The 23,631-nt window shown below is 47.4% G+C and overlaps 1 protein-coding gene across 3 annotated transcripts in view; it reads right to left on the reverse strand.

The window, feature by feature from the left end:
• Positions 1 to 781: 781 nt before the first annotated feature.
• LOC127671830 (zinc finger protein 568) overlaps positions 782 to 23,631 on the reverse strand; it is a 53,245-nt gene continuing 30,395 nt past the window's right edge. For 2 of the 3 annotated variants that reach the window (XM_052166879.1, XM_052166870.1), the window contains exons 7-10: positions 10,873 to 10,922; positions 10,405 to 10,528; positions 8,579 to 8,674; positions 782 to 6,906 (exon numbers count right to left, since the gene is read on the reverse strand). In XM_052166879.1, the coding sequence (XP_052022839.1) occupies positions 5,477 to 6,906; positions 8,579 to 8,674; positions 10,405 to 10,528; positions 10,873 to 10,922 (1,700 nt within the window). In that variant the 3' untranslated portion in view covers positions 782 to 5,476. The remainder of the gene's footprint in view (positions 6,907 to 8,578; positions 8,675 to 10,404; positions 10,529 to 10,872; positions 10,923 to 23,631) is intronic. The other variant, XM_052166887.1, reaches the window with a different exon arrangement.

Genomic DNA, 23,631 nt, shown 5'->3' on the forward strand with positions numbered 1-23,631 from the left:
ATTTCCTGGTTTTCCTGTGGAATGTGCACTATGGACTTGAGTCATGGGGCTGAGGTGTTCTTTGAGGCACTGGTATTTAGGGCCAGAACTCTAGCCCTAGTTTCCTGAGGTCACATACTGTCCTTGGTCATCTTTGGTCTCCTGTCTGTAGTGTGTGCTGAGGCTGTGGAGCTCCTGTGCCAGTGCACCTTAGTCTAGGCCACCTCAGGTTTCTTCTATGGATCTGCAACTTCCACAGCAATTTTTGGAACACCTTGTAAACCTTACTCGGGTCTTAAAAGTCACCTTTCATCGGGACTTCACTGGTTTAGGCAGACACCACCTCAGATCTCCAGCCAGCACGCACCAGGGCAGCACACGTGTCTCTCACCTGTCACTCTTGGTAAAAGCTAAGTGCAGTACTTCCTGACCATGCCGCAGCACTTCAGGCCAGTAGTGTTTATACGTTCTTCCTAGGTTGTACAGCTTGTAAGCATGGCTCCTTGGTTTTACTAAATGGTCTTTAAATGAAAAACTTTTATTACATCCCTCAGTGCTTATGTACAGATGCTACCTGCTTCTGTTGTTCTCTCAATGAATCCAACACATAAAATGGGAAAGAGCAGGTACACCAAGAATTTGGTCTGTCCTGGGCGATCCCGCAGTTGACAGAGAGCTACAAGAGGATGTAAGTCGAACAGATTATACATCACCCACGTGTAATCCGAATTTGGTTTACAGACACCAGAGTCCTGCAGGCACAGGAAATGGCTTCACAAAAGAAATTAAGACTTCACCATACTTCTCTGAAATGATTTATTTTATTTAAAAAAAAATCAACCCAAACCAAGCAAACACAAACCCATGCTTCAGAAATGCTGAGCTGATATTACACACAGGCTACTGATTCTCTGCAATTTTAGACAAGAAGATTAAAGTCATAAAATATGGAAAACTACTTGAGATAAAAGAAATTTCAGAAACAAAACTAACAATACAGATAAATGCTATTTAAAACAGGTAGAAAGGCACCCTTACAGGTTTGATGTAGCCAGCTGCTTGTTTCTGTGAATATTTTATTGATAAACAGTGGTATCCAGTTCTGTTCTGGCCAGAAACACACTGACATTTTAGAGTGTGACATGATTTGTTTTGGGGGCTGTGCTGTGCACCCCAGGACACCGAGAAGGATCTCTGGCCTCTGCCCACTAGACATAAGCAGCAGTCATCTTGAAAGTGACAAAAAGTGACTGTGGGCATTAGCACATGTCTACTAGAAGTGGCTGTGAATTGTTGGCTTATACAGGAGGCACTTCATTGTAGCAAAGGCTGCATAAAAGCAGGCCCCAACCTGAAAACATTTGGTAACTATTTTGACAGAAGCAGGGGTAAATGACATATACTAGACTAAGATGACAAGTTACCCTGTGTAATATGAGCTCCTAGGCGTGTTACAAAGCCAGAGTGATAGCAATGTGCGATTCACAGAAACAAAGCTCACATGACCCGCACCTCCTCTCTAACAGTCAAGGAAGTGCAAACAGAAGGTACATTTTCAGTCCTGGTTAACACAGTTGAGAAGCACACACTGGTTGGCTTTCAGATGACAGTGAGCTCCACACGGAAACAATAAGGCACCAAGTACATTTTCAGTCTACTATGCTAAGGCAGGGATTTAGCTGCTCTATAGAAACAGAGGCAGCACCATGAGGTAATGCGTGTGTCTGAACTCGCACCGCTGATGGTGAAGCTAACCTTGCTGGGAAAGAACGGGCAGCACACGCACGTGGCTTGTCTGTGTTACGTGGGATGGCAGAGTGGTGAGTAGTGACCAGAAGGCCCCAGGACGGCACTGTGTGGGAAAAGAGCCTGCACTCCTGTGCGCACTCCCACTTGGTGCACTCGTGCCCACCATCTCTGTTCCTGAGACAAGTCTAAGCTTGTGAGTGCATCTCAACCAGAGAACGGTGGGCCACGCCCGCTGTTAGCACTTACAAACAGTGCACACATGGGGTTTTCTAAGTCCATCACTGCAGGATATTTTGGTTTCAGGTGCATCATGACACACTTGGGAGAGGACATTCAAGATATGAAAAAATATGTATATAGGAGCAGAAAATGAATAAGCTATCATTCCAACTCTGAAATCAGTACTAAAAGCACCCTTTTAAAAAACTTTCATTAATTTATTTAATTCCTATAAAATGTGCAAGTTCTCCTCTTAGAAGAATAGTTAAAAATTTTAGATAGGTTTATTAATATACCAGTGCAGATTAAAACTCAGTTATCATTTCTCCCTTTTAAAACATACTGCCCGGCTGGGGTACTGGGTCAGTCAGTAAAGCGCCTGCTGTGCAAGTGTGAGGACCTGACCTCCAAATCTCCCCAAAACCCACATGAGAAAGCCAGGTGATGTGTGCACCTGCATTAATTCCAATGCTAGGGAGACAGCGCTGAGTGGGTCCCTGGGGCTCCCTGGCCAGTCGGCTGGCCCTAATGTAATGGGTTAGTCCCAGCTCCTCGTGAGACCCTGCACTAGAAAACCGAGGTAGATGGCTGCTGAGGCAGACGCCCTGACCTGACCGCTGGCCGCCCCTCGTGTGTGCACCCACGCCCACACGCTGCCGGCAGGACTGTTCTGCAGGAGCCTGGCTAGTAATTAGCAGCTTTCCCTCCCATGAGGTGATGCTCTGCAGGGCGGGGCAGCTGAGCTCCAGGAGAAAGCAGACTGCTCTCAACATGGACTGCTACAGAGCAGGAGGAAGGACAAGGAGGGGACCTCACCGCAGGCTCTGCTAGCCTCAAGTGATTGTACAGTCCTCACTCTCTCACTCATTAGCACTTCAACAAAGTCCTTTGCACAAAGCACCACACTGCTGTTTCCTGGACTGCTGGGCACTACACGCTGCTGCAATCCAAGTCCTCTAAGGCCGGTGGACTGGTAACTAGCGGCCTGACTGCAGATGCTGCTGCCCCTTTCCACATCTGGTGAGTGTTTGCTGCCTCCCCAGCTGTGAATGCCTCTGCCCTGAGAGGTAGACAGTGTCTCGGCTGTCACATGACCAGCGTCTGAGCGATGAGGGGCTCCTTAAGCAGCTTCTCCGTGGCTCTAACGTCCTTCGGAAAACAATACTTTTCCAGGATTTAAGATATACAATAAAAAGCAGAATATAGAAACACTATCAAATGCTCTAAGTAAATATACTACATCTTACTAAATTGAAGTTGTATATATATTTCAGTAATATGGCTAAGAAAATACTTTGGAAAATAATGCTTCTCTATGTCAGATATAGTATAAAAAGCTGAATATAAACATCCTACGTTACTGAAACAATGTATCTGTGTAAGAATATTTTTAAATGCTAAATTTCCAAGCATTGCACATACTGTAAAGAGCTGAGTATTAATTGTCAGTGTCTAGTTCTCATTCCGTAGGTCCAGGAAAAGGAGAGAAGGCACGGTGTCAATGACAATGTGTGCATCCCAGGAGGCTCAGATGTGCTCCCTGCAGCTGGAAGGCCATGCATGTCCCTGGATTTCGTTACTAAGCCCATGGTGGTCTCCTGCCCAGTCAGTCACATGTGGGACAAGGGCACAGACATTAGATCCAGACACACTGTGGTGACACTGCAGGAGACTGGCTAACACCTGTGGACGGGTAGAACCTGTGCTCTCTGCCCAGTCAAGCTGGTCTTATTTCCTAAGAGCTTCATCTCCTGCACAACACTGTGTGTGTGTCTCATCTACTCCAAGGTTTAGTTTTGCCAAGTTTAATTTTGTTAGCTTCTTTGTGTGCTGGAGTTGAGTATTTATTTGCCCTAGTGTAACTTAGAATACTTACTGGAATTACCAGGACTAGGTATTGTAGCAGGCATAATAAACAGAATCCTAGACCTTCCAACCCCCACTTACACAGATGGAGGGATGTTCATTTTCCCCAGAGCATAGTTTCAGTCTCAGTGTACACATCCCAGCATGTAGTGTAGTTTATTGCTAACGAACCTCTGGATAGAAAGTGCTACGCAGGCACTGTGACATCCCACAGAGGCTCGGACTGCCTACAGCTTCACTATTCTCCAGCTCTCCAGTTTATTCAAGTTCTGAGAGGCAGGACTTGTTGTCCAGGCTACCCCTTGAATCCCTGTCCCGTCCCTACCTACCAAGTGCTGGGATTACAGCATGTATGTAGCACCACACCTCGCTCAGGAGGCTTCAGGAAGTTATCCCAGCCCCTTGTCACGCTGACCTTACCACACTCCAATATGAGGCTTCCGACCAGCGGAAGGGTAAACTCGGCGTTACGTCACTCTTCATGAGAACTCTCTAACAGTCAAAGAGGGGAGGCAAGACGTCCCTCGAGATACTGGACATGTAAGGCTTTCCTCTTGTAGGACTGTTATATAAAAGGTCACAGTTATGAAAATAGCAAAGACAGCAGCTGCACTTGGCATCATTTTGTTTGTTGTTTTTACTAGAGTCTCCTCAACTTGTGATCTTCCTACCTTTGGCTTCCAGGTGCTCATGTCACAGGCGTGTAATGGCGTGCCCGCTGCGCTGTCACAGGTGTGTAACAGTGTGCCCGATGCATTGTCACAGGTGTGTAGCAGCATGCCTGCTGTACTTGGCACACTTTAAATACGAGCTGGATGTTATTCTATAAACTCTACACACCCACAGCGTAACTAGAACCATGGGGCCAGCACTGCTACCTCACAGAAGAACTGAGCAGTCAGCAAAGTCTGCCCTGACTCCTGAGGACACGCAGAAAGTCAACACGCCTGAGTCCTCCCCACACTCCACAGCTCACTGACTATAGAGCAGAGGCCATCCCATGAGCAGTGGGGGTGAATGGTGCGCACTGCGCGGTCGCACGAGCGTGGCCTGAGGGATGATCTAAGGGATGACGGGGAGGATCGAGCTGTGTGATGGAGCTCTCTCCCTGGAGGGCTGCCGGGTGCGGGAGTGGACATGTTCCATCTGCTAAATCTCTCCGCCATGCTCACCGCACCCTGCGCACTTGCCCCTGCTATGAGTCAGTCCCCTGAGGCTGTTGATCGGCGCTGGGCCACAGAGCCACTCTTCCTTTCTTTACATTCCTGCAACTTTCAGGGGTTTTTTGGTTTTTTGTTTTTTGAGACAGGGTTTCTCTGTGTAGCCCTGGCTGTCCTGGAACTCACTCTGTAGACCAGGCTGGCCTGGAATTCAGAAATCCGCCTGCCTCTGCCTCTCAAGTGCTGGGATTAAAGGCATGCGCCACCACTGCTGGGCACAACTTTCAGTTTTTCATCAACTAAAGCCTTATGATAAATTCTGAAACAGTAAGTCGCTTCCAGTTTCTGTAGTTCTGAGGTTTTTCTGGTGACATGCGTCCAGTCCCTTCTGGACCTAACTGGTCTTTGAGTATGAATTCTAACCGATGAGCAACGCTGTGACTTTGTCCTCCTGCCCTGCCAGGCAGCACAGGGTTCATGAACTATGGATTTTCTGAGGCAGCTCATTCGCTCCTCCGTCCTGTGTGGATCCTCTGGTGCTGGGTGAGGTGGGAGCCGCGGATGAAGGCTTTCCCACACTGCTGGCACTTATAGGGCTTCTCGCCGGTGTGGATTTTCTGGTGTCGACTGAGCTCGGAGCCTCGGCCGAAGGTCTTCCCACACTCCTTACACTCATAGGGCTTCTCCCCACTGTGGCTTCTCTCATGATGCGTTAGCTCCGATCTGCGAATGAAGGCCTTCCCACACTCCTTACATTTGTGGGGCCTGTCCCCAGTGTGAACCTTTTGGTGTCTCAGGAGCTCCGTGGTGCAGGTGAAGGCCTTGCCGCATTCCTTACACTTGTAGGGCTTCTCACCAGAATGGGCTCTCTGATGGCGGGCAAGCTCTGAGCCCCGGCGGAAGCCTTTGCCACACTCCTTACACTTATAGGGCTTCTCCCCAGTGTGGACACTCTGATGGCGAAGGAGGTGTGAGTCAGAGATGAAGCCTTTCCCACACTCCTTACACTTGTGCGGCTTCTCACCAGTGTGTGTCATCTGGTGGAGAGCGAGCTGGGAGGCGCAGCTGTACACCTTGTCACAGTCCTTACACTCAAAGCGCCGCGCGCCAGCATGGCTGAGCAGGTGTAGGCTGAGCTGTGTGTCGTAGCGGAAGGCCTTCCCACACTCCTTACACTGGTGAGGCTTCTCCCCGGTGTGGATGCGCTGGTGCCGGAGCAGGTGTGAGGGGCGCATGAAGGCCTTCCCGCACTCCTTGCACTCAAAGCACTTCTCGTCAGTGTGGACTCTCTGGTGAAGGCTGAGCTGGGCGTTAGACGGGAAGGCCTTCCCGCACTCCTTACACTTGTAGGGCTTCTCACCTACATGCAGCTTCTGATGGTGACTGAGCTGGGACGGGGTGTGGAAGGCCTTCCCGCACTCCTTACACTTATGGGGCCTCTCACTACCCTGCGCGCTCTGAGGTTTCAAGGTGTCGGGGGCGCCTTTCTTACTCTCACTTTCTCTTCTGCCTTCGGGAGGCCTCTGACGCACGGCCATGTCTGATGCGCTGTTAGAGACCTTGGCGCGCTGGGCGGGCTCACCGGCCTTTGCCTTACTGTGAATTTGTGCACTGTCAATGGGAGGCACCTGGCACGGGGACATTTTCTGACCTTGCTCACCCCTGCAGGGTTTTCCGCCAGGGTGAGCCTCCTCATGGGCTGTGCACTGGGCGGAACCTGGCCTCGCGACAGAAGTTACTGAAGCTTGTCTCAAGTGTCCCTCCTGATGGACCTGTTGACTCTCCAGCCTGCTTGTGACTTCTCTGCCACCTCTGGCCCTGCTGTCCTCAGGGCTGGGGCATGTATGGGTTTTGGCCATCTTTTGTTGCAATGTTTTAATTTTGGAACTGGCCTTTGGAAGGAAGTTCCTGGCTTCTGTCCTAGACTCCCAATCTGTAAGACAGTAAGAAAGTGGAGTGTTATTTTCACACTTCAGAAGGGAATATGTTTGAAGTGACAACTAAAGGCAATGATAGTTTACACAACTTGTAACAGCATTAGATTCCAGAGGGAGAGATGGGCGCTGAGAGACTGAGAGAGCCCAAAGGACAGGGAAGACCGTGTTCTGTCCACTCTGATGGCGACCACGTCAGACAGGAACGGCACACGAAAACAGAGAACATAAACAATGGGCAGTCACCAGCAGCTCCAGCTTCAGACCATGTGCAGATGGTCAGTTCTCAAAATTAAACTTATTGCTGGAGAAATGGCTCAAGAGTTATGAATATTTGTTGCTTTTATAGAGGACTTGGGTTCAATTTCATCCATCATTCCAGATCTAGAACACCAACACCGTTTCTTTTCACATTTACGGGCATCAGGCATCTAAGAGGGGCACGGATATACATGCGGGCAGACATCCATACACATAAATAAAAACATCTATGGTCTCTTAACGGAGCGGGGAGATGGCTCAGCAGTCCGGAACACTTGCTGCTTTCATAGAGGACGTGCGTTTGCTTCTCAGCACTGTAAGTCCAAAGCCTCGGACTCGCTGGCCTCCGTAAGCACGCTTGTGGTGCACATACAGACAACGTGTGCAGCTGATTCCACTCCAGCTCTCTGACCAATCGTGCACTGTCTACACTGTAGAGCGTGATATTCCTTAGAATATGTCTGCCCAGCGAGCCTGCTGTCTGTCTCCCAGTCAGGATTATATGTACACATCACCATGCCTGGCATTTTTGTGAGCTCTGGGATTGAACTCAGCTCTCATTCTAGTGAGGAGTGTGTACTCTACTGACTTGCGCTATTTCTCAGCTTTTAACACAAATTCTTAAAAAAAAAAATTCTCTAAAGTCAGAAAAGGAAGGAGCCTTTCCCAGCTAGTTCAAAGGCCAGTATTATCCATAGCTTTCTTTTAATGTGTGCTTTTACATAAAAATTCTAAAACCTTTTAATGACAATGATCCTAAGTGACAAAAGGGACAGCATTGTTACACTGTATCCCCACGAAAGCAAGCAACATCCTGCTTGCCATTCCTAATGTGAGACACGTGAACAGGCACACAGCTGCTTGTGCTGGGTGTGGACAGACTACCAAGTATGGCTGCGGTGAGCACACCTTCTTACGGCTGGCTGGATACCGAGGTTCACAAACACTGAAGCTACCCCACCGCACACTTTACATGGATGAGTCTTATGATCCATGAGTTGTATCTCAATGACGGTGCATGCGGTGGTGCACGCCTTTGATCCCAGCACTGGGAGGCCAGGGGAAGGCAGATCTCTGTGAGTTTGAGGCCAACCTGGTCTACAGAGCAAGTTACAGGACAGCCAGGGCTACACAAAGAAACCTTGTCTCAAAAAAAACCAAAAAACGAAGAGAAAACTAGACTCAAATTACAGGTAAATGCTTGTCCTGTGTTCTTCTCTTGAGTACAGAATACTGGTGTGAGAGTGGGAGGGGGAGGTCAGGGCTTGTGCTTACTTACACGCCCTTCCCCCACCTAGGCTCTGCTGCAGCGAGCTTTCCCAGCCGCTCCTCAGAGGCTGCCTTCTCAAAGGGCCTGGGCGAGGTCTGCCCGCTCTCCCCAGTCCCCTCCTGAGGACTTCCATCACTTACCAGGATGCCAAACTTTTGTGTCACTCCTTGTAACCATCCAGGGCTCTTTGCCCTGCTCTAAAAGGGAGACCACACATGGCTTAGTATCAGCAAGACCTGTCCAAAGACAAAAGGGGAAGTTTATTGTGCATGTCAGAGTTGCTGCGTGCCTTTAGTCCTAGTGCTGGCTTGCAGGCTATGGCTTAAGTCATTACCTACTGCCATCACCTGCCACCACATAGAAAAGGACTTCGACTCCCCAGTTCTCTCTGTGTGTCCCCACGTATTATTCCCAGTCAGTCTCCGTCTCTGTCTCTCTCTGTCTTTCTCTGTCCCTCCACTCCCCCTTCTCTGCCCTCATGGCTCTGTCTGCCTCTACCCCTTCTCCAGGCCCTCACTCCCCTCCCTTCCCCTAAATAACCCCTTACACCAGACCTGTGCATGGCATGATCACTCACTGGGGCACACCTTGGCATGGGCCCACCAGGTTCCCTCCCCGCATATTTCATTACACCCAGCACTCTAGAAGCAGAGGCAGGCGGATCTCTGTGGGTTCAAGGCAAGCCTGGGCTACTAATAGTAGAAATTAGGTCCATGTTTGCCAAGAGAGAAAAACGGTCTCAGCCATGAGAGGGGAAGTGGCCAGAAGTCCCACACCTAACCCAGAGCTGTTTTCTGGAACTGACAACTCCCACAGGGAGAAGTTAAATGTTCTCTAAGGACTCTCACTGGGTAGAGTGGGTATAGAAACCGCTTACTGGCAGGCCGCATGCGCTGTAGTAGATGTCCAAAACAAACTCAATGGCATTGTTGGAGGTTTTGTCTCTTGATCTTAGGATGGGTTGTCTGAGCTTTTTCTTTTTTTCTTTTAAACATTAACAGATCTTTTGCTTATATATTATGGTTTCCAATTGGTTTTCTATATGTATAAATGTGTGTTTGTCCTGCTTTTATACCCATGGCCCCCACCCCCATTTGTTTAGTCCTATCCTGGCTTGTTTTCTAATGACAGAAAAAAAGGGTGTGGCTATGGGTTGTGGGGAGGGCAGAGAGGATCTGGAAGGATTTGGGGAGGGAGAATGTAACCAGCATATAGTATATGAAAAAAAAATCTCCATTCAATAAAAAGGGGGGCAGGGGCGGGTGGGGTATATAGGTATGGGAGGGAGAAACTCGGCTTACTGAATTGTAAGATGGCTCAATTCAGTCCTTGGCGCCCATGTAAAGATGGGTGGAGAAGACCCACACCAGAGTTGTGTATGGGCCTCTATGTGCATGCCACCCAATCCAATAATTATAACGATAAAGAAAAACATCATTTCTAAGGGTCAACGTGAAGGAACATTACAGCACTGGAGAAGATAACGTGCTTGTGTGTGTTTTTGTGCATGTGCAACATCATTAATTTAACCCAGTGCTTGAAAAGTGTTCATGAAAAACTCAACAAAAGCTGTTGGCGTTGGTACATGCCTATTTCTCCAGCACATATAAAGCTGAGGCAGGAGAATTGCCAGTTTAAGATCACCCTGGGCTACACAGCAGATGTTGTCTCAAACAAAACAAATCAATAGGTGCTAGAGAGATGGCTCAGCAGTTAAGAGCACTGGCTGCTCCTCACAAGGACTGGAGTTCAATTCTCAGCAGCCACATGGTGGCTCACACTGTAACTCAAATTCTAGGAGATCTAAAGCCCTCTTCTGGTTTCCATGGGTACTAGGCATGCAAGTGATACAGAGACATACATGTAGGCAGAAGGCCCATACGCATAATTTTAAAAAGGCCAGCATTCTCCCTACAGGACATGACCACCACCCCCGGCATCCCTAAACGCTGGTGGGATGGCTTACTCAGAGAAAGCAGGCTGCTGTAGTTATCCAGCATCACAGCTCGGTACAAATCCCTGTGGGAATGGTGCAGGCACTCCCACTCCTCCAGAGAGAAGTAGATGACCACGTCCTCGAACCGCAGGTCCTGAAACCACATGCAGACACGCCACGTGTGAACTAAGACAACAGTGTATCTTTGTTAAACTTTTCTCACTGGTCACTTTTCTAAACCTAGCTATAACTGTGCATTAACTGTGGATTCACTGTGCTCTTCTCTGCACCTGTAATAATCTGCCCTTCTCCATTTTTACATCTAAAAGTCTCACTAAGACTTGAGCCCTCACATCCATGACCTACCTGTATGCCTCCCGTCTCATGCTGCGCTCTTTTATTCCAAAGAACATTTGACAGTCACACCTCCAAGCTGTGCCAACGCTCAGTCTCTACATACAGAAGCTTTTCCAGGAACAAAGTGGGAATGCGGCTTACCTTGGCCATGTCCTTAGCGGCGTAACTCTTCCTTCCCCTTCTTGCAGCTTCTTGGAAAAAGAAAGACATGGGCAATGGTTAGGAAACTGCTCAGAGACAGCATCCTCCTGCACCATCCCACCTCCCCCCAGAGGACAAGAAGGCCCAGACCTCACCACTGTCTCCAGTTTTCACTTAGTAAAAAGGTGGCCTCGTGACCTGGATTGGGATCCTGGAGCAGAGTCCCAAAGGTAGTTTTATTAAGAAAAATCTGTCTGCAGCCCCCATCTTTAACAAGTCAGATCTCATTCATCTCAGACGGTAAGCAGGGCTGGGCTTGTCTGGGCAGTCTGTGGATGAGGGAGAGCCTTACTCCACTGTCTTCAGCCCCAGCATTTCACGGCAAGGCAGCCCCAGCCTGGCTCTCAGACACTGCCCAAGAGTGTGTGCACCGCGGTCCTTCAGTGTGTGGCCCCGGCAGATGAGGGGAGGGAGCGCTAAGGGTCCCAGAACTCCCCCTTGAACCCCTGCAGAGCTGCGAGGGGAAGTTTGGAGAGAGTGCTGCGGTCCTTGAAGCACAGCAGGAGCCAGTGTAGACCCAGCACCGAGAGAAGAGTCCACTGTGCTCACTGAAGGAAGACTCCGTGCCCTGGGGCACGGCTGGTGCTGGGCATCATGAAGTACACCTACTAATGTCCCTAAGACAGGAGCAAGGAAACAGAAAACGCAGCAAGCAGAGCAGAGAGGAGCTCCTCCTTCAGGGTCCCTTGTGCGCCCTCTACTGACTAAACTTAGCTTCACACCCGCTGGTAAGCGACCAATCACAGCTCGTGCCTAGAGTAACCTTCACTCTCGCCCTCTGGCTCCTCAGTTCCTCTACAGCATCAGACACATACTTAGGCTCCCTATGACAACCCAGCTCTTTAGTCCTTCCTAGCAACTTCAGCTAAGCAAATGAGAAGATGCACAATCCTAACAGTTTGCTAGCAATACTAACTGGCTAACTAGTTTTTAACTAGCTATATTAATTACTTTTCAAATTTAGGTACACTACACTGAACACTCTTCTACCTAAAGAGTATGTTATAGCTGGGCGTTTGGTGCATGCCTTTAATTAATCCCAGCACTCAGCAGGCAGAGGAAGGTGGATCTCTGTGAGTTTGAGGTTAGCCTGGTCTACAGAGTGAGTTCCAGGACAACCAGGGCCACACAGAAAAAAAAAAAAAAAAAAAAAAAAAAAACCTTGTCTTGCAAAACCAGAAAAGTTCTAAAAATGTGTATATAGAATAAAAATCTAAAAGCATAGACAATATATAAACATATGTAACAAGGTAAAACACACAAAGTTAGCGTAACCTCTCCGTTCGTAACTGGATACATGCTGTGCTTGAGGCCAGGGCTCCTTTTCTTTTTTTCTTTTCTTTTTTCTTTTGTTTGGTTTTTTGTTTATTTTGTTTTTTGGATTTGTTTTTCTCGAGACAAGGTTTCTCTGTGTAGCTCTGGCTGGCCTCGAACGCAGAAATCTGCCTGCTTCTGCCTCCCAGAGTGCTGGGATTACAGGCGTGCGCCACCACCACCCGGCTGTGACTCCTTTCCATGACTGCATTCTGCACACGGTACTCAACATTCTGGCAGTACATGCATTTAAAGGACTACTCACGCCCTTAAGATACAAGCAGGGTGACCTAAACCTTCCTTCCTGAGGTCAGGTTCCTCAGTCACCTCCCCTGTCCCCCTTCTCACTGCTGCCATGTCCCACCAAGTCCCACAGACTGAGCAAGAGCAAGCCAGAGCTCTGCAGCCTGTTGCCTCCCAAAGGCACAGCCCAGTTTTTCCTGAACTCAGTCACTGCTATTAGTAAGGTGTATTCTGCTAACTCTCTCTGTTGTTTACTCTCCCCCAGTCTGAGCTCTGCGAGCTACTTGAGCAAAGTAACTGAGTCTGAGGAAAGGTTATGTGGGCCTCAGCTTACAGCCAGTTGACCAAACTCTAAAAACCACTTCTGAGGTGGGGACAGCATCAGAACTCACTTTTATTAGAGAACACCCAAATTATGTTTGCTGCAGCAAAAGTGTATGAACGCAGACAAATGAGAGGCCACCTCGACTAGTGACATCAGTCATCCCATAGGACGTGCCTTATACCTCACGCATCACCTGCTGTCAACCATTTCTCCGGTGGACCTCAATTTTATCATTTGATATGAAGATCAGACAGGCTCAACTCCTCATAGTATAGTTAGCACTATGGCTCATTTCATCTTCAGTATTGGTTTCTTTCCTTTTTTCCTTCCTCCCCTTCCTTCCATGCCCCCCCCCCTTCTTAGTTTTTCTGACCTGGAACTCTTTCTGTAGATCAAGCTGGCCTCAAACTCACAGAGATCCACCTCCCTCTGCCTCCTGAGTGCTGGGACTAAGGCTTGCACCAGCACTGCCAGCCTTCTGGAAGCTACGGTGAGTGGACTTGTCTGGAGCATCGCAGCACTGGTCAGTGTCCTCCAGGCTGCACAAGAACCACTGCCTTTAATCCACGGACACTGAGTCTCCCTTCGTTTATTATCTGTGACATTTGTCACACACTAGGAAGGGAGCAAAGATTCAGGAAGATTGTTTCTTATCCTTCTCCAGTGGATCTGACTAATTAGCCACATTCTCTGTGTTTGGAGATCCAGTTTCCTGCTTCTTTCCCAAGCTGAGGGAGTGAACACTTGCTGTGTAGCCAGCGCCTGCCTCCAGCTTAGGAGCCTGCCACGCTGCTCCTGGGGTGAGGAAGCCACCATGCCTCCACTTGTAGCTCTCTCGGCCAGACAAGTACCACGTTCTCGGTCCCTCAGAATGCCCGTCCTCACTCATGGTCCTGAGACATCCTAACTCCCTCCATCTGAATCTCTTTAGCTGCCCTGTATGCCTAGCAGCGAGAGCGGCGACCCTAAATGCATCCATGTCCCACCTCTAGCTGGGTGTGGACAGCTGCCTCAGCAGCTGCTTCCGGAGTGTACCTGATGCCTGTTCCCATGCACTGTCTAGGGACACTCACTGTCCGCTGACCCTTCCGGAGTGTACCTGATGCCTGTTCCCATGCACTGTCTAGGGACACTCACTGTCTGCTGACCCTTCCGGAGTGTACCTGATGCCTGTTCCCATGCACTGCCCAGGGACACTCACTGTCCACTGACATAATTTAAATTTTAGGGTTAGGTGGCTAGCAGATATCAGCTGGCCTGGAGGCCACTGAGGAAGGACCCCTCCCCCATGGTATCCTTCTCTAGGATTTCCCAAGAAATCTAAGACCTCCCTAATAAGTGTAGAGACTGGCCTAAGACTTCCCTAATAAGTCTTTATCCACCTCAATTCACAAGTGTCTCCCCTCCCACCTTTCATCTAGGTAATTTAAAAAACAAAAAAACAAAAAAACAAAAAACAAAAAAACACCACTAGCACAAACAACCAAAACCCCCAAACCCTCAAGAACGTTAGCCGGGGCAAGCCAGTGTCTAAGGCCCTCTGCAAACTGGTTTCCTAGATTCCTGCTCTTCCCCGCTTCCAGGTCACAGAGACAGCCTCACTCAAACTCTCAGGACCTCTCCGTCAGACATGTGCTGTAGAGTGTCCCCTTCTCCTGAGACTGACAGGAGAGACAGACAGGCACTGTGCCACATGGGCTGAGTGCTCCTCAGAGCCCCCATCGTGCTGCCGCCTGTCTGTCCTCTGTGACGTTATTAACTTTTAATAAGTCTCATACATAGAAAGATGAGAACAAGGCATCGTGAATCATGCGGAACAAATCTAAACTAGGGACCAACCACTCTTCTGCAGAGCTCTCTAACAGAGATTATATCGGGAACACTTGGGAAATGTAAACAGCTTTTGTGCTGCTCAGTTGTTAAATTTAGCTGGAGCAACTCGGTCGGTTCCCTAGGAACCGGTGTCGGTCACGTCCCGCGGCAGCTGCTGAAGCTTCCCGTGGATCCGGCACAGGCGCTTTGCACAGCTGACACCCATCTGTTCTCTGCTGGGGCAGTCATCAGTCAAAATTACCACTGTGACCAGCATTTCCACGGCTTGCTGAGCTAAGAAAAGAAACTATTGAGATGGAATTAAGAGCATAAAAATGATGTTTTCATAAACACGCTTCCCGTTACCCAGCGGCCCTTGGCTCTCTGTTCATCTAGTCAGGAGGAATGAAAAGCTACTCTGTAAGAGGCCTCGCTCACAGGTTCTGGCTGCTTCCTTCTGACAGCCCCACCCGGGAAGCTGTTCAGCTGTTCACCGACAGGTGACTGGTAAGTTAGTCGTGGGAACATTGCTAATAAAAAGAACTCAGACAGCACTGTGCAGAGCTCCCAGGATCCGAGCATCTGAAGCCAGCTGCCACGGACGGCGAGATTCCACTTCTGTGAAGTGCCGGAATGTGCAAACTAATCCACCAGATGGAAACTAGAGCTGGAGACTCTAGACTGGAGGCTTCTGAGGGAAGGGGCAGAGGACACTGCGGCAAAGTGAAATATTCTATTCTATATGAACTAAACATTCATATGATATGTCTCTGAGGACATATTTATCAAGATGCAGACTTAAGACTCTGTAAAATGCTTCCATTTTTTAAAAAGGAAAATTTTTAGTCTTTAACGAGGTAAATACAGTTTCTGGAGTCCAGGGCTGGTAAGGAGCTGAGAGAAGGGATGAGAGGCTGACGTCTGGTTTGCGGAGACTAGTTCAGAGCAAAAAATAAAGTGGATTTTATTTAAAATATGGGGTGGGGGTGGCGTCCACTTTGGTTAATAAAATTGGCCTGTAGTGATAACAGGATTTTAGGGCCCTCACACAAATTGGCAGGCCAAGAGCACTTTGAACGTTAAACACAAGAGTGAAGAGACTGTTTAGTTTGGGTGGTTGAAACATTACACCCAGCAATTTCCCTCCCTTTCTCTAGAAATCCTCAGGCAGTACTGCATCTGGCAGCTCAAGTTTCAACATTTCAAAGCAGAAGTTGAAGGGTAAATTGACAACTGTGACTGACAGAGGCAGCTGCCCCTGTGGAGGAGCAGAGTAGCCAGTGTCAGTGTTTTCTTCATAGCTGCCCTGACATCTTCCCAAGCAGAGTGTGGTCACTCCATTCTTGAGCAAATGTGCCCAAGACTCAGGAGGGAGACGCCCAGAGAGTAAGCAGACAGGATATGCTTTGCCCCTGTTCCTATGTGGGACATGTGACTCAAGCCAAATACAGAGACCGAGGGGAGCCTGCGCGGGGCAAGTAGAAAAGTGGAGGATGGGACCCCAAGCAGTGGGAACAGCCATTTCCTCCCGTCCAGCCCAGCCTGGGCAACAGCACCTGTCACCCTGCCTGGCTACAAACCACACACACACAAGCCTCATTCTACCTGCTTCTCAGCATGTCTGACTTGCCGGCTGTCTATTGAGCAGTACTCACAGGACAAGGAATAATAAACTGTAGCTGTCATAGTCTGTCCTCTCTCCTCCTCGAGCCTCTCTCCAAGTCTGTCTAGCGTCAGGAATGGCTGGTGTGTGGACACAGACACTGGAGGAGCAGGCCGTCCCTGGCGTGTAAGGTCAAGAGCTCCGTCTGATCTCAGGCCGCCTCACTGTGCCTGACAGGAGGGTGGGAGCGACCTTCTGAAACGCACCCAGGATGGTCCATTCTTCACAAGGCAAACCCCAGGAGCCTTAGGCGAGAGTCTAAACTAGAGGGGTTGAATTGAGGCTAAGTGGCCTGATAAGGGGTTCACTGTAGTCACCCTGCTCACCTGCAGGGAAAAACTCAGAGGCACCAGGGAGGCTCTCAGTTTAGAGCAGGCGTTCACTGGAGCAGAGATCAGACATTCCCTTCCATCAGCTGCTAGAACAGGGGAGACTCACTGGAAGGACGGAAAGTGACTTCAGGATGGAGATGCTACACAAGATTCCCAGAGTTTCTTTCCTCTCTGCCTACACCCGACCACCATATCACTACAGGTCTGTTTCCTCGAGTTACTTTTGTCAAGAAATGTATAGTTTTTCAATAAAAAACAAACTGCAAGGCACAGTAAAAATAAAACACCAAAGAGCTTGGAATCTGAGCTGAGGTCTTCAGGCTTGCACGAACACTTTACCATTCCATAAACAACAACAACCACCCCCACCCCCAAACTGTCAGGAGACCAGCAAGATGGTTTACTGGGTAAAAGATACTAAGCCCAAGAGCCCGAGTTCAGTCCTGGAACCCACATAATAAGAGGAAAGCACCAACCCCACAAGCTGTCCTGACTTCCACACACAGAGCCCGAGAAATATTAGCAGTTGAGGACCAGAGAGACGGCTCATCGGGTAAAGGTGATCAACTCAGAGTCTAACAAGATGAATTCAATCGCAGTGACCTAACCAACTGTCCACTGACCACACGTACACCTACATATAACACACCAAGCAATCAAACAAACGCATGCATGTGTGCAAACGTCAATAGCCTAGAACAAGCACTCATACATGAAGCTGCTTAGTAACCAGAACTACATGAAAGGTAGTGAGGAGGGCTGGAGAGATGGCTGAGCAGTTAAGATGCTCCCTGTTCTTCCAGAAGACCAGAGTTCTGCTCCTAGCACAAGTCAGCCAAATCACAACAGCTCACAACCCCAGCTCCAGGGGATCCAGTGCCCCCTTCGGCCTCCACATAGCATCCATTCACACCCACCACGCACAAAATAAGTCTTCAAAAAAAGGAGGATGTATTTTAATTATTTTCTTCAAATCCTCTTATTTCACCACTAACCAGTGGTGAAAGTTGAATATTGGTTTCTTTGTGCTTTTCCAGGATTATCTGATTTGTGCAGATTCCCACATTTTAGACATTTAAATAATTTAGGCTGACATCAATTTGTTGCCATAAATATTGTCAAAGGAACCCTCTTTTGCATCATTGTGAGTCCCTTCAAGGCCCTTTCAGTCTTCCAGTCTCAGTAGTCTTCAACATAGTTCTTGCTTCCTGACACACAAAGCCGCAGGCTTCCTGCTGCGTGCCCAGCTAAGGGCACTGCTGTCAGTGTGCGTCTCTCAAGACTGCAACCTCATAATCGCTGGCTGATCGTCACATGACCACTGTCTACCTGCTCCTTCTCTTGTACTAAGGAATGTAGAGGCTGCCTTTTTCAGGTGCGTATCTTCGATGTTACTCCCAATTGGTCAGTCTTTTAGTCATGGGTTTGAGTTACTTTACACAGCAACTTCTTGTCTGCTCAATCAAACAGGGGGAGAGGGGCTGACGGAGGAGGGAAGGTCGGAGGAGAACCGTGAGCTATACAGTCACTGAGCCATCACTTCAATGAAGCCTGACTCCCACCAAGGCCTGTCTCGGTGCCTCAGCACTGCTCACCAGGGAACCCAAGGAAGTTCATCACTGCTCCCTCAGTCACCCTCTCTGGGCCCATCTGAGTTCCATGGCCGCTTTCTTGACTTTGCTGCTCTGTTCATTCTTTGTCTACAAATGCTGAAGCTCCGCAAAGCCTCAGACCACGGCTCTCTGCTTATCCAGTCTCAGGGCTTCAGAATCAGTCAAGGAGGACCAGGAGTTCTAAGACCAGCCTTGCTACATTGGTAGCAAGTTTCCTGGGCTACATGAGACCTTATCTTAACAACGACAACAACAACAACAACAAACAAAAACCAGGAAAGAAAAAACCATCACCAGACATCTGTTTTCAGATTCTAGACCTACATGTACGATCTGTACAAATCTTCACTTGGGAGATGGAGGAACGGTATGTGCATGGCGATCAGAAAGCAGCTTGAGAGAATCAGACCTGTCCTCCCGCCCTATGGTCCCAGGGATAAAGGCCTGGTGTCCTGCTTGGCACAAGAGCCTTTATTGGTTGAGCCATCTCAGATCTTTGAGAGATGCCCAAGCCTTCCATATTTAGGAAAAACTCATTTCTGCTATTGCCTACTTCAGGAAAGATAGACTGGGTTTTAACTTTAGCCAAGTCCTACTTCTGAAGACAAAAGTCAAGACTCTTCCAAGAAGTGTAACAACCTCGAGCATCTTTCTGGCTCACCCGAGTCCTGCAATTCCCCTCCCCAGCTCCCAGCCCATGCCCTTTACATTTTACTGGTTTCTATAGTTAACTCCGTGTCATATATCACATCTGAGGACATGGAGCTAAGAACTACTGATAAGAGAGAAATGTGCTGTTTGTCTTTCTGGGTCTGGGTTACCTCATTCAATATAATCTTTTAAAAGTCCACCCACTTACCTGCCAAGTCCATGATTTAAACTGTTTACAGCTGAACAGTATTTGTGTAAATGTAACACATGCTCATTATCCACTCATCCGCTAAAGGACTCTGATATAATATAAATAGGGTGGCTGTGGACACTGCTGGGGAGGGGCGAGGGACAAATAACAGCAAGCTCACTGATAAAGCCTCAAGGAATAATACTAATTTATAGTCACCTAAAATTATATTATATGCAATACATGCAAATGTATACACATACATTTATATGTATATGCATCTTATACAACATATAAGATACATATCTTAAAGGAAGTTAAGCCACTTGGGTTGACCCACAAGAATGCTCCCACAAGAATGATAGTCTAACAAAGCCCCCAGTACCAGGCATGAGAAGCCTTCTTTCAAATGAGTGGCAGGATAGTAAGTACAAGTGACTCTCAAATCAATATGGATTATCAATTGTCACACCAACCCCAGTAGAATCTGTGTGACAACTTCCAGAAACTGAGGGGAAAACTTCAAAAGAAGGTGGCCCCTTGGAACCGGTTGTGAAACTCTTGGCCAGAGAAAAAAATACTAAAATCTATCTGCTTTATCTTCTTTTATTCCTTTTCTTACTTACGAGATGTACCTGATGGCCTAAGCCAAGATCTTGAGCGAGAATAATGGGTCCGAGACCTCCCTGGAGATGGGGGCACGAGCCATGACTTTCTCTCCCGGGAAACTAGCGCTGCACTTTATAGACCATTTACAAGAGAGTATTCACAGAAAAAACTTTCCCAACAATAAAATTTCATATGGTTACAAGTATGTCATCAGAAGCAGGCTTTGATATATATATTGTTTTAGAAAGCTTTAAATAAAAAGAATTAAAATAGTTTAAATTTACGTTTTGAAGAGTCACAGAAAGAGCAGGTATTAGATATTAAATAATAACTGACCATAAAAATTTACTAACCTGCTCTTGGAAGTCTGCCACTAGCCTTAGATAATTTTGTGCTTTACTATGCCACGACTATGATGATATCTGTCCTATCCATGACTGCTTCACTGAACACATCTCAGAATTGTAATAATTGTCTTTTTATGTATAAAAACCCTTGATTGAGAGCTGCAAAATACACTCAGATTCAAACTGCCTCTGTGTTTGTTTCTGTTTGTCACCACCGAATCCTTACCCACCTGGACTTCGAGAACCCTCATCCCAGGGACCCTCCATACCGGACTGGGGTTGTCCTTGGCAATCAAATGTAGTCCTTGGCTGCCTCTAGCGGGTTGAGGGTAGGTCCCAGTGCTAAAGACACCACACTCTTAAGACACAAGTCTTGGATAATGCAAGCTGGATTTGGTCTGACAGCCTCTTTCCTTCCATCTAGTTTCTATGGTACTAGAAACTATCAAGCCAGCTGCTAGTAGACAGCAGCAACGGAACAGTCCTGCCCACTGCGACACTATGAATGGCGACAATGAGCAAAACATGGCAAGCTGTCTGTAAGGCCGTAGTGATCACATGGTGGTGTGACCAACAGCCATCTAACCGGACTCGAGGCCTATCAACAGGAGAGAAATCCCGGCTGCTACTGGAAACATAGCCAATCTTTCAGGGTTAGTGAGGTCGTGGACCCTAGAAAACAACTACTATCACCAGTTTGCTAGATCAACATAATTCCTTACTACTTTACATTCTATATCCTAACCTGAGTCCCACAGATAATTGGGTCAGAGAAGCTTGTCTCTGCAGCAAATGCAGACCGGTTTAGAAAACCACAACTGGATACAATGCAGAGATCACCTGGTCGTATGGCGCCCAGCCCCAAAGGTAGATCTATCCACACACCACAGCTCCCCAGTCTACAGCTCCGAGAACACTGAGGACGAGGGGATGGATGGGAGGTTCTAAGAGCTGAAAAGAACAGGAGGCCGGCTGTGAAACGATGCATTAACAGCACGGGATCGGTGGCAGTATCAAAGGACACACTGAAGTGGAGGAGGGAAGTTTTTGAAGTGTCCCATCCCTACACAATGGCAGGTAACAACTGCTGGAAAGAGAAGGTTAGCCTCTCCCACCCAGAGATGACCCTTCTTACTGCCCAAGCCAGAGTGGTCAGCCTGAAACTATTTACACATAAAGAATAAGACTCAGCAGGTTGTATTTAAATATCTGTCCATGTGTATATGTACATGTGCATGTGTATGTATGTTGTGCATGTGTATTTAAAGTGATAAAGAAAAGAGAGCTATCAATTTGAGAGTAGGGGGCATGGGAGGGACTGGAGGGAGAAAAGGGAAGGCAGAAAGTGATGTAATTAGACTTCCTTTAAAAATATCTTTAAGGCCGGTGGTGGTGGCGCACGTCTTTAGTACCAGCACTTGGGAGGCAGAGGCAATCGGATTTCTGAGTTCAAGGTCAGCCTAGTCCACAGAGTGAGTTCAAAGACAGCCAGGGCTACACAGAGAAACCCTGTCTTGAAAAGAAACAAAAACAAGTCTAGCATCTTGGCAATGTATTAGTCGCCATGTCTACAAAACAATCAAAAGCACTAGACATCAAAGATAAGGAAGACTAAATAAGAAAACCTACCAAAGAAAATGACCCAGAAGACAATGTAGATTCTGGAATTATGAGAGGAGTTTTTAAACTTGAGTGTGAAGACTGATCATTTCACTCATTTCCCATGTATGCATATCCATTTGACATATACTGAATGTAGTAGCATTCAGTGCATCCTCAACATTATACAGCCTTCTTCACCACTATGCCCACATGATTCGCCTCATTCTGAATACATTCGTTTTCCCCTGTTGATCATCGCTCCACTTCTCCCATCCCAGGCCCTGATAACCTCTATGCTAACTTCTGAATTCTCATATTCTAGGTGCTTACTTCAATAAGTGAAACGCATACAAACTTAGCTTTCTGTGTCTGGCATACTTCACTTAGCATAATGTTTTCAAAGACTCTCCATGTTTTAATATGTACCAGGATTCCATCTCTTATTGTTAAATGATATCCCATTGTTACGTACAGACTGGACATTATGCGTCTGATGGGCTGCATCAAAGGCACCTTACCTTGGCTTGTCTTTCAGCAACAAGGTTTTTTTTTAATGGCTATTTCTTTTTTAAGGATATATTTATTTTATGCACATACTGCAGCTGTCTTCAGACACACCAGAAGAGGACATCAGATCCCATTACAGATGGTTGTGAACTGTTGGAGCCTCTGGAACTGGAGTCATAGACAGTTGTGAGCCATGTAGTTGCTGGGAATTCAACTCAGGACCTCTGGAAGAGCAGTCAGGGCTCTTAACTGTTGAGCCATCTCTCCAGCCCCCAAGGTTCTTTTTGTTTTTAAGTCAAGTTTCTCTGTGTATCAGCCCTGACTTCCCTGGAGCTTGCTCTGTTGACCAGGCTGGCCTTGAACTCTCAGATATCTGCCTAAAGGCGTGTGCCACCATGCCCAGCCCACCACTAAGACTCCCAATGAAGTTTTCGTATGCTGCCATTGGGCTGTTTCCTTAGTGAGGTAAACCAGCTAGAGGGAGATGAGGTCGGCTAGGTGTCCTTTCCTTGAGTAGAGAAAACCTGCCGACTACGTTTCTTTGTTATTTTATAGAGAGGACTCTGCTTTTTTCTGAGGCTCATTCTCATGTAGCACAGTCTGGCCCTCCTGCCTCCACCTCCAAAGTCTAGGACTGTAGATATACTCAGCACCCAGATGTTCAATTTTTAAGAGAAATGGGCTTGAATTCTGTCACATGCCCCTTTCTTTAATCAACTAAAATGACTGTGTGTGTCCTTAGTGTATTGTTGTGGTATGGCTTTATTTACTGATTTATATAAGCCATCGTCGTATTCCAGAAGTATCATGGAGTGCAATTCTTTTAAACATGTATTTAAATTGTATTCAAGTGTTTTAACAAGGTTTTGGTTTTTTTTTTTTTTTTTTTTTTTGCATCAGTATTCTAAATTAAAAAAACAAAAAAAGAAATCTTCTCATGTTTGGGTCATTTGCCTAAAAGTATGTCTATGTACGACATATGTGCAATGCCCACAGAAGCCAAAGGAGGATGTTAGATTCTCTGGGACTGGAGTTACAGACAGTTGTGAGCTGCAGTGGAGAAGCCAGGAAGTTAACCCAGGTCCTCCAAGAACAGATGGTGCTCTTAACCACAGCCATCTCCCCGGCACTTGTGTTTATAAGGGATGTACCAGTCTGTATTTTCTATCAGGATAATGCTGATTTCACAGGAAGAGTTAGAAAGTATGTTCCTCTTCCTTGTATGTTTTCCAATTCAAGGAACACACATTCTGAGAACCACTCTTCCCTCATTCTCAGTGACTGTTGGAGGAAGGGACCCCTATAAGGTAGAGGCTCCCTGGGCACAGCCACAAAGGCCTCTTGGTCAGGAAACAAGGACATAGGTTGTAAGTGTTTGGCTCTAAGAAAGTTTTAAATTTTCCTTTCATCTTAATCACTTCACTATAAAATTCAAACTGTTAAAAACACATTAAGTACTATACTTACATCCATGAATTTTTTTAAAGAGAG

The sequence above is a fragment of the Apodemus sylvaticus genome, chromosome 1 (genome assembly GCF_947179515.1).
Source record: "Apodemus sylvaticus chromosome 1, mApoSyl1.1, whole genome shotgun sequence".
Lineage (NCBI taxonomy): Eukaryota > Metazoa > Chordata > Mammalia > Rodentia > Muridae > Apodemus > Apodemus sylvaticus.